This window comes from Drosophila pseudoobscura, chromosome 5, assembly GCF_009870125.1.
Source record: "Drosophila pseudoobscura strain MV-25-SWS-2005 chromosome 5, UCI_Dpse_MV25, whole genome shotgun sequence".
NCBI lineage: Eukaryota > Metazoa > Arthropoda > Insecta > Diptera > Drosophilidae > Drosophila > Drosophila pseudoobscura.
In genome coordinates this window covers 1,101,439-1,111,579 of record NC_046682.1, presented here as the reverse complement: position 1 = coordinate 1,111,579, position 10,141 = coordinate 1,101,439, and the positions used below count along the sequence as shown (strand labels likewise).

At 33.7% G+C, this 10,141-nt stretch overlaps 1 protein-coding gene across 12 annotated transcripts; it reads right to left on the bottom strand.

Moving 5' to 3' along the window:
* Window positions 1-4,653: 4,653 nt before the first annotated feature.
* Window positions 4,654-8,452, bottom strand: Rnf11 (Ring finger protein 11). 12 transcript variants are annotated; one of them, XM_033381256.1, is made up of 3 exons: window positions 8,408-8,452; window positions 6,659-6,766; window positions 4,654-6,608 (listed from the first exon to the last, which is right to left on the bottom strand). In XM_033381256.1, the coding sequence occupies exons 2-3, from the start codon at window positions 6,758-6,760 to the stop codon at window positions 6,243-6,245; spliced, it is 468 nt and encodes a 155-aa protein (XP_033237147.1). In that variant the 5' UTR covers window positions 6,761-6,766; window positions 8,408-8,452; the 3' UTR covers window positions 4,654-6,242. The 12 variants fall into 12 exon arrangements, with proteins under 12 accessions (XP_033237147.1, XP_015044260.1, XP_033237149.1 ...); XM_015188774.2 differs by having other exon boundaries at window positions 4,654-6,590; XM_033381258.1 differs by having other exon boundaries at window positions 6,659-6,761; window positions 8,408-8,449.
* Window positions 8,453-10,141: the final 1,689 nt, after the last annotated feature.

Here is a 10,141-nt window from a genome sequence, read left to right as displayed (position 1 = left end):
TACAGACATGGAATTCCAAAACATGTTCCGCATTTGTGTCTTTATTTCGTATATATTGTATTAGTGCTATTTTTAAATTTTCAATATAAGCTTATTTAGTACCTACCATCCATTTAAAGATACATAAGATATATGTATGTACATTATTCTAGTATAATTCATGTTAAATTCTTTGTAGCAAACACTTTCTATGGCAGCAACACTTAACTGAAATTCAACCTGTGTCTGTATTTTTCTTCCCCATTTATTGTTTTCTATTTCACTTTCTATCTCTCTCTCTCTCTCTCTTTCTCTCTTCAATATTAAAGGTGATAGGCGGAGAATTGCAAGAACGCTTGATTCCGGTCCCATATAGCAAGAGCAACACTGATCAAGCTGTAAGCCCCTTCTTATTTTATTGAACATTTTTGATTACAAAAACAATTTAAAAAAGCGTTAAGCTCAACCTCTGGCCAAAAAAAAAACAGATAATACACTTGTATGCACTTGTCTGCTTGTCTGATCGTAAATACTCGTATACTGTATGCTAAAGCTATAACCTTACTATAAATTAAGCAAGAGAAACTAAGGAATCTTGTTCTACGTTGTCGGTTATCTATCAATCTTTGTAGCATTTGCTTAAAGATGCAGTCTAGTAAATATCAATTTGTGTCCACTAATTTCAAGAGCTTAAGAAAACTTTACATATGTATACATATATAACTTTACCTATATACATATATACATACTCGAAAGATTAAAAAACTGATAATGCAAATTTCGGTGCGCCGAAAAATTTGATTTATCTATGTTTAGCCCATTGCTTGCTTTATCATTTTATATTTTTTTAAATACCCCAATATTAGTATTTGTTTGAGCTCTCAAGTCATAGTTTTTCATTTCACTTCGGCCTTTTTCAAAGTATTCCTTTCTAGCACTCTTGTATACTTTTGGTATTTACCTGATATACACACACACATTTGCTTGTAGTTTTGCATGAATTTCGAATAGATAAGTTGTGAATGTAATAGAAAACCCTGCTTCTGGGGGAGGTCGATCAAATAAATGATCTGTAAACTACCTAATCTCCTGCAAAAAAAACCACGATATTCTAATGGGTCATCCATGGCATACACTCGCTGTGATAGAATGCCTTCGCTTTTGCTTTGTCCGTCTGATTGCATTGCGTGGGTTTTACTTACATATGTATGTACGTGTGCTTCCACTATTAGCTCTCCATTTGCATATGTATGTATGTCAATACTATGTACACATTTGAAAGAAAATGCTGTTTATTATGTTTGTTATTTTTTGTTATGTACATATGTATACTTGTATGTTAGTATGTGCATATCTATGTACGCAAACAAAATTTATGCATTTGCATTCGATTCTTTTCATTTTTAGTCTGACTGATCGAAACTGTTCTTATACTGTTGTTTCCGTCTCTCTTGTCACTGTTATTGGTGTTGTTCTTTTCTTTTTATTAATTTGTACTTAGATTCGTGTGGTGAACGCATTCCGGCAAGGTCTTGACGCCCGTTACGGTGAACACACCAACACGTCGCTGGCAGAGGTGCTGCGAAAGCAGACTTCACTGAGCAAACGACTTTCGGAAACATCTTCCATTGAGTATGCCGACAATATACCCGATGAGCTGACTATACCCGAAATCGACGTCGAGCGTTTATCATCCCACAGTCACACCGAAACAGCAGTTTAAATTCCTTTAAACATACCTATGCATATATACATTCTCGTACACTTGGGGATCAAGTCAAATCAGTTTAAATTCATTCAGATACAAGTGTGCAAATTACCGCAACTGTACAAGTATGTATTGTGGATATCATTTTCCAAAGAAATGGAAGTCTACTTCTAAAAAATCGGTTTACAAGACAACGCATATGAATACGTACATTTAACTGTACATACGTATGTGCGGATGTTACGAGAAGATGAAATGCACACTCTATACAATAGATCAGAGTGCCCTAAAGATATTTAAGGCTTAAAACAAATTATACAAATAAATACATCACTCGAACTCCTTTCACACAAAAAGGGAAACTACACCCATATGCATGTACATATGTATAAACCATGCATATGTTGTCTACTCATAATTATTTCATACACATGAATGTTCCGATCAAGCCCCGTATACTCAAGCCATTAATGCTATTACTATTATTATAACACAAATTAAATAAATGAGTCAATGATTAAAATTAGGTATTTTAACGTTTTTGTTGGAGACTTTTACGGGGATTGGGGGATGCCAGCAAGACAACGCGCCACGCCGGATGCCATTGCCGGATTGGAAAATAGTGTTATTGCAGAAGTCAGCGGACTGTTGGTGAATTGCTGAACAAAGATTTATCCGCTGTTGGATTTCATTTTGAAAAATGACAAGGAAGGAGACTCTGCCAGTTCACAGTCTTGAGGCAGCAAGTGTTGCGTGGATAGGCTCGAAAAGCCAATCGGTCCTACACGTCGGTGGGTGTTGGGCCCCAGTGTGAACCGGTTGCCGAGGTGGCTGCCAAGCACAGCGAAATCTTAACACCGCACCTGTAACATCTCTGCAAATCACTTATATCCCCAGCTCAGCATTGTGAGTGAGCACTTTATAACATACCTACACACATCTTGTAAGTACCAAAAATATAACCTGCACGTCGAATAAGTTATGAATTAACGCTTTAAATAATGGAACAGAAAGCTTGGATTAGGGAGTTAGAGGATATGCCGAGAACGCAACATTTGAGGTTACAGGTGCCTCAACGAACTCAACAAGAAAGAAAGCGACATACAAACGTATGTGCGTCTATGCGCTCAGAGCTTAATTAAGATGAGCGCGAAAACAGATAATTTAACGGAATTCGAATATAAATTACTAGAAGAGATTGTTCAGTCACAGACATATAATATATACAATAAGAGTACCACTGCTAGCTATATAATGATATGCATTTATTCAATAAAATTCAGTATCAGAAACAGTACCACAACGACCTGTCACTCATTTCCCATCGCAATCATCAGAGGCTGTCGCCGTGTCTTCAGATCCTCCTTTGGTTCAACTGGTTCAAGTTCTAGTTGCGACGAGCAAACTGTAGACAAAGGCAACTAGAACGGAGAGTAACGTGCAGATAGATAGTCGACAGACGTAGAGGAATTGAACAACAACGCAACAAACGTAGATGAATTGATCAACAACGCCAACAATTTCATCGAGAATTTACATCAAATTTATTTCTTCGAGTAGCATTCCAGTATGAGCCTGATGTTGAATATTATGCTCATTCTAAAGTGGTTATTGCTAAAATTTAAATTTAAAAATGTGCCAGTTGGGATATGTTGCTCATCAGGTAAACTACAAAAAACCAAAATTGAAACACCACCTGAACCATTGCACGGTTTACTTATCGGTACAGATTCAGATGGTAGCATGTTCCTGAAGTCAATTCGCACATTAAATTCATGTTTCCAAATGACATCAATTGGAGCAACAGAAATAGTTAGCAATATTGCTGTAAATGGTCAACAATTTAATTCCACGTTCAAAATCAAAGGCCATGTTTATCATGTATCGTCAGCAAGCTGGACGCTCTGTTAAATGGGCACAATGAATTACTGAAATTATTCAAATCACACATGCTCAAACTACAAAGTGACAATCACGCTATTGTCATCAATCCTGATAGAACACCTGTTATTGACGAAGTTGCTGGAATCATGGTTGGCGAATCATGGTTGTCTGTATGTGGCTTAGATTTGGAATTTTCTTTGCTTCTTAGTCCTAATTCATTACGCAATTATTTCACATTAAGTAACATTTCGTTTGAGTTCTATTAAGAGGTCATACTGGATATACTGAGATAAAATCAGTCATCTCGAAACAGCTTCCAAACTTCTTTCGAATAAAACCTATTAAAATAATTCCTCAATCCTGAGGTATAGACCGTATTAACGTATAAGTTTGATTAAAACAAACATTTTGTGTTGATTTAAAAGCTCAAACACAAAACCCGATATTCCGATTTTTATCAGGCTTTTAACTATTTTTTCCGTCAGTAACATACAAAACAGATTTTTAACGATCATTGTTGTGTCATTACAGATCTACCTGAATTTCCTTAAATATAGTCACTCTTAGTTCAGAGTTGTTTGGAACATAGTGCTTTGCAGATAAATGAATTTGGATCGTCGCAGTCGCCACAGAGAATAATCGGTAAGACTTCTGAGGAAGAGCGGGCGCAGACTAATTGTCAGAATCGCTAGTCGACAAAGCAAATAACCTTTAAAAGTTTCAGCCACCGAAACTAGCCTTTTTGATTATTCTTTGTTTCGGCTGGCATTATTATCCTATCGAATGACGAAAAACTTTGTATGTTTGCTTAAAATGAGCGACTAATAGTTATAGTTATCCAGTTATAGAGTCCATTTCAACACCAAGTCAGTAAGAATGCCGGTGTGAAATAATTGACATATACATATTTTGTAAATTTTTCAACACCGTTTCTAAGTGGTTTCAAAAATTTGATAACTGAATTTTTGGTCGATAACATCATATTTAAAAACTTTTTAGTTCCTCTTAACTTAGAATGCAGAAATTAACATTTAATAACTTTTGTAATTCTTTTAAAATAATTTATTATTAAAATACGTATGTTGTATTAAAAAATCCCCTTTATTGTCAATATATAAATTATTTAAATCATATCATGTGTGTATCGTATTAAGATTGTCATATCATATAAACAAAAACAAGATTCGTGCGATTACGTACGTACCTACATATATAGAATAGAATCATTAGAATTTGATGACGTCATAATGCATTTCTTTTGCATTCTTGAGCACACAATATTCAATACACCTAAAACTTCGTAGAGTCCCTCAACTTCTAAGTTGTAAGAACAAAATCTTTGAACTATACTTTGTATACAGCCCGGTAAAGAAACTCTCTCAATTATTATGGAAATTTCTAAGTTTCAATAGTTACCTATGGTAGGATTCACTAATAAATTCAGACTTTATATATAGAATGCACATAAAATTACTGTGCCACATATAGAGCAGTATCATAATTTTTAATTTTTAGTTCGTCTTAACTTAGAATGCAGAAACTAACATTTAATAACTTGTGTAATTCTTGTATAACAATTTATTATTTAAATACCTATGTTGTATTAAAAAATTCCTTTTATTTCCAAATATAAATGTGATTTAATATGATGTTTATATCGTATTAAGATTGCCGTTTCTTGTACACAAAAAAAAAGATTCGTACGATTACTCAAGTACTAAATAGAACAGAATCATACGAATATGAGGACGTCAAACACAATATTCAATCGAACTTAAAATTTTAGAGACTGTAAACTTGAAATTTGTAAGAACAAAATATTTAAAAACTGTTTAATATACGTAGAATAGATAGATAGAACTTTAAATATTGAGAGGTTCAAAGTCATACAACAAGCAGAAAGTGTCTTTCTCTTCAGATAGTATTTTATAAGTATGAGTGTTATTATTTGTTTACGATTGATGTTTTTCTTTAAAAGATTTCGCTCCTTCAACCTAGAAGCTACCAATTTCACCTTTAGCAAGAACCAGAACCCTTACCATCGTTAAATTCCCCAGAAGATGTACAGAGGGCGAAAAGACGCAACTCTATATTAACGTGGTATTACATTTATATTTAGTATTATTGCTTTGATTTTTGGTCACTTTCACGCTACGTATGTACATATATACCAAGACAACCCAATCTCCATGAAATATACGCACTAAGTTAGTCAATTCAATTCATTTTTTACAAGACATACTATAGTTTTTGTTAAACACACGACATTTACATAGAAGCAATTACGAAGACTGAACGAATTGTATAGATCCGTCATATTTATATTTTATAATAATCTTATTCTAGCTTTGTTTATAATAATTTATTCTATAAATTTAATAGTATTTTTTGAAAATTAACACGTAAGTTATATAGTACTATTAATTTTATAAATTTTGATCTCACAATTTTTACATTTTTAACTTATTTATGTAAATATTTATATCAAATGAATCAATAGCATTAAAAAAAATGTGATAATATATACCCACAAGCGGTAACAATAAAGACAAAGAATTTTTTTAATCAATGATTACTATGACGAGTTTAACAATAAAAATGTTCATGGTGTTTTGCATGTTTTACTATGCCTACTGTATTGACTAACAGACAGTGGCATATTGCAGTTGAGCTATGTTGTTTCATAACTTGTTAACAAAGCAGCGTCGACCGGCTCTAAGCAGCTGGGACAAGTGAGACTTCTCATTAACCAGTCGTCTATGCATTTCACGTGATAAATATGCATACATGGAAGATAGCGAACAGCTTCATCAACGCAAAATTCGGCCATACAAATAACACACTCTCGTGATTTTTTCGAGCTACCATCATATGTGCCTATTGGTAAATGTTGCATTAAACCAATCCGTTTTGCTATTTTAACTTGGTCCTCCTCGGAAAGTTGTGAATGGCCTGCTATTGGAGCATGGCCGATGGAAGTGGATGGCGATGGAAAAAAGATTTGTTGATACTGCTCGTTCTGAAAGAATAAACGAACCTACAGGTATGTATACATACATTTGTAACTAATCCATTTTATGGACTTACCTGAAACATTGGCAGAGGTCCGCTGTTTTGCCTGTGTACACTTTCACTGCCTCGCAAAAGTGAAATGTCATCAGAACTATTAATTTTCAAGCAATTTCCCATTCTATCCTTTGGTGTGGTTTTATCGTAAAGGTGGTTTTATTTAAAGAAAGATTAACTTTGCGTTTATTAATTTTATAAGTAGCTGCGGCAGGTAAAATAGTACCATGATACTCGGACTTATGATTATATAGTGTTTTTGTTTAAAGAACGTCTTTACAAGATGTAAGGTGTAATCTAACGTATCCGAAAGCAATGGTATTACAGAAATGGATTTATCAGGAAATTAAGGCGCAGCAAAAATAGCACTGGTTTCAAAAAGTTCAAAAAACTATAAAATGCAAGGAAGTTTTCCAAATTTGTCACTAAAATATGTGACTCGTTGTATTGAAAGGTTAATATTTTGTTGCAACAGCAGCTCAACATTTCGGCATTAAATTTCATATAATTTTCGCATCTTTCCTTTGGGATATCGATCCACGAAATACAGGATACCCCAAAGATCTTTATTGGTTGTCCTTTGGTTTCCCCATTAGAAACAGATATTTTAACTTCACATGTGATCCATCATCGATTTGTGACATGTATTGGATCACCTTGCTAGTACTAAATTCAGGCCCATACGATTATACTTGATTTTCTGTCTAATGATTTTATATGTGCGTCAAGGGGTTGTATTCTGCATTAGGTAGTCGTCTCACATAAGATCAAGACCTTTTTCCACCAAAAAATAAATGTCGGCTTTCGTCGGACCACAGAATGTTTTGATCCCTTTTTCTTCAGGAAAACTCAAGTTTTGTTTTGAAAACTGAATTCGCTTTACAGTCAGAAGTGGAATTTTTCTCGTACTAAGAGCACTCAATTTAGTTTCATGAAAGCATGATCTAACGTTGCTGGCACTTGCCGATTTTTAAGATCCTTTTGTAGCTTAAACGGGTCCTTCTTGTTTTATCAGAAATGTGGATATCACGCCCTTTCTTCCCTTTGTTTCTTGTTATTTAACATTATTGCGAATCATTTTGTTGGGCAACAGACGATTTACTCATCTTAACATAGGTGTTGTCTTATGAAATTAAAGATTCTTCACAACAGTGCTTTCTTTTTATTTTGTAACTTTCTTGTGACAATCGACTCAAGCCACCGATTATTTACTCAATCAAGACTTTCCAAAGGAAAATATCAAAAAACTTAAAACGCATATTTTTCGAAAAATGTACTTTATTATTAAAGCTGCTAGAGTTTTGAGAGTCTAAACACCTCTCCCAAAGAGAAGACTTGTAAAGTAATCATACTTTATATCATTGCAAAATGCAAACATATTTGATTTGATAGTGTTCAATAGAGGCTGTGGTACAAAACAGTGCTATTTTTTTCGACGCCAGACATGATAAGCGTAAATTTACGAATTAATCTATGTAGTTAGCTTTTGTTACATTAAACACATTATCTTATATGTACACTGACTTCGCACAATAATTGCACTTCACTGCAAACATATGAACGCGAATCACAAAAATTCAGTTTCTATCATTCGCCTTTGTGTATATGCATGTACATGTATTCAAACGTGTATATACGATAATATGCGATAATATGTACATCAAAATGTGAATTAAAACCTTGGTGGCTAAGGTGATATAGTGCCATGTCATAGGGACATAATATTACTTAAATAATTATCAATAGATATAATATTTTTTTCAATTTTACCTATTGCTAATTATGCGACCAGTGTGACCGCGGATTTATCGTTAATATATACCGTCCGACCCTCAGAAATATACCGAAACATACCGTCTCATTTAAAAAATATACCGTAAATATACTGACGAATTCAAGTTATATTTTACATATTCCTCGTTTTTGATCTTCCGTGGAATATTACTAGCTAAATAGAATTTTCAGCCATGCTCACATAAGTTTATCCGATTAGTGAATCTATATTCTAATTGTCTGATTTATTTTAAACACTTGCTTTTTATTTTGCGTAAAAAAGGTTTAAACGAAATTGGTCAAACAAAAAAAAAAACGAAAGAGGATAGTCGTTCCAATTGCTTAATGTAGAGATTCCGTTTAATAATTCTGTCTAACTAAAACCTTTAGTTTTGCCCACGTAATTTTAGGCCATTGATGAATCAATTTTCTACTTAATTGGCTAATTGTTAGTCCTTGTTTTTATTGTATTTAGGCTGAAACAAGGTTTAAACAATGTAGTTCAATAAAAAAACAGTCGCTTGTACACCCTATTTCGTTAATTTCATATGAAGATAAAACGTAATTTATAAAGACCTGTTCTCAAATTGATATGTTTTAGACATATTTATGTACATACATATATTATTAGTATCTTGTATATATTTATCTCGATCCTGATACCTACGGAGACTGGGATGACAAACATTTTCTCAATTCTATATTCTATTCAATTTCCTTAGGGTATGAAAATTAGTGTTGCCGGTAATCATTGTTGTCAACTGGTTATTCACCAATAAATACTCGTATTTGATCTTCCGTCGAATATTTCCAGCTATATATGGAACATTTAGCAATGCCCACATAATTTTATACGATTGATGAATCAATTTTCTACTTGATTGGCTTATTCTAAATATTTGCTTTTATTGGATTTCTATATACCGTTGAAAATTATATTTAATAGATTGATTATATCTCAGAAAAATGGTACCTTTCAGAAATATCCCAAATTATACCTTTTAAAAATTGTGTGGGGCAGTAACAAGTGTTTTTTTCTGTTTGCAGTATATTTTTTCGTTGCAGTATAATATTTTTTTATGAGGTTTGAAAATAAAATATTAATGTTCAGGCATACTTTTATGAAGCAAAACGACGGCAGTAAGTGCGCGTGTGTATTTAACATGTCTGACGAGCGGCGAATAGCAGGATACATATTGAGCACATTTGCGCTGTTATGCGCCAAAATTTATTTCTTGCTAACGTTCCGATAACTAAAGCGGACAAGCGCCAGTTATTTTTACGAATTTTTACGCAAACTGTTGTTGCCCTGGCCAAGTATTTCCGACACAAATTTGAGGTTGGGTTAAAAAAAAAATTATTTATAAAGATGTACGCTTTTGAAATCGAAGAAATCTTGCGGAATGTGGAAACGGGAGCATCAATATATCTGATTTCTAAAGAAAATTGGAAAACAGCCAGAGCCTAGCTGATTATCTCTCTACGATATCAAGTAGTTTTGCGTCGTTTTTGTCCCCAGAAGTTTAATGCGATAAATCGCATTCCATCGGGACTGGCGCTCACCCGATGCGATTGTGCAAATGCCTTGCCGCCTACATATGTATTAATAATAATACTATTTTCGCATGGAACTGAAAAAGCTGCATCTTGACTTCGAAAGAGTCGGCCTACCCTTGATGTGTACAATATCTGATCCGGTATCCGAAACATATCCAATAAGTTGCAGGGTGT

Bases quoted from the DNA above. Each gene is read 5' to 3' on its own strand.
- Rnf11 (XM_033381250.1), bottom strand. From the start codon at position 8,344: ATGGCACTATATCACCTTAGCCACCAAGGTTTTAATTCACATTTTGAT. The intron at 6,767-8,296 runs GTACATATTATC...ACCACACCAAAG, and splicing joins GTTTTAATTCACATTTTGAT to GATAGAATGGGAAATTGCTT. The intron at 6,609-6,658 runs GTAAGTCCATAA...ACATACCTGTAG, and splicing joins GACCTCTGCCAATGTTTCAG to GTTCGTTTATTCTTTCAGAA.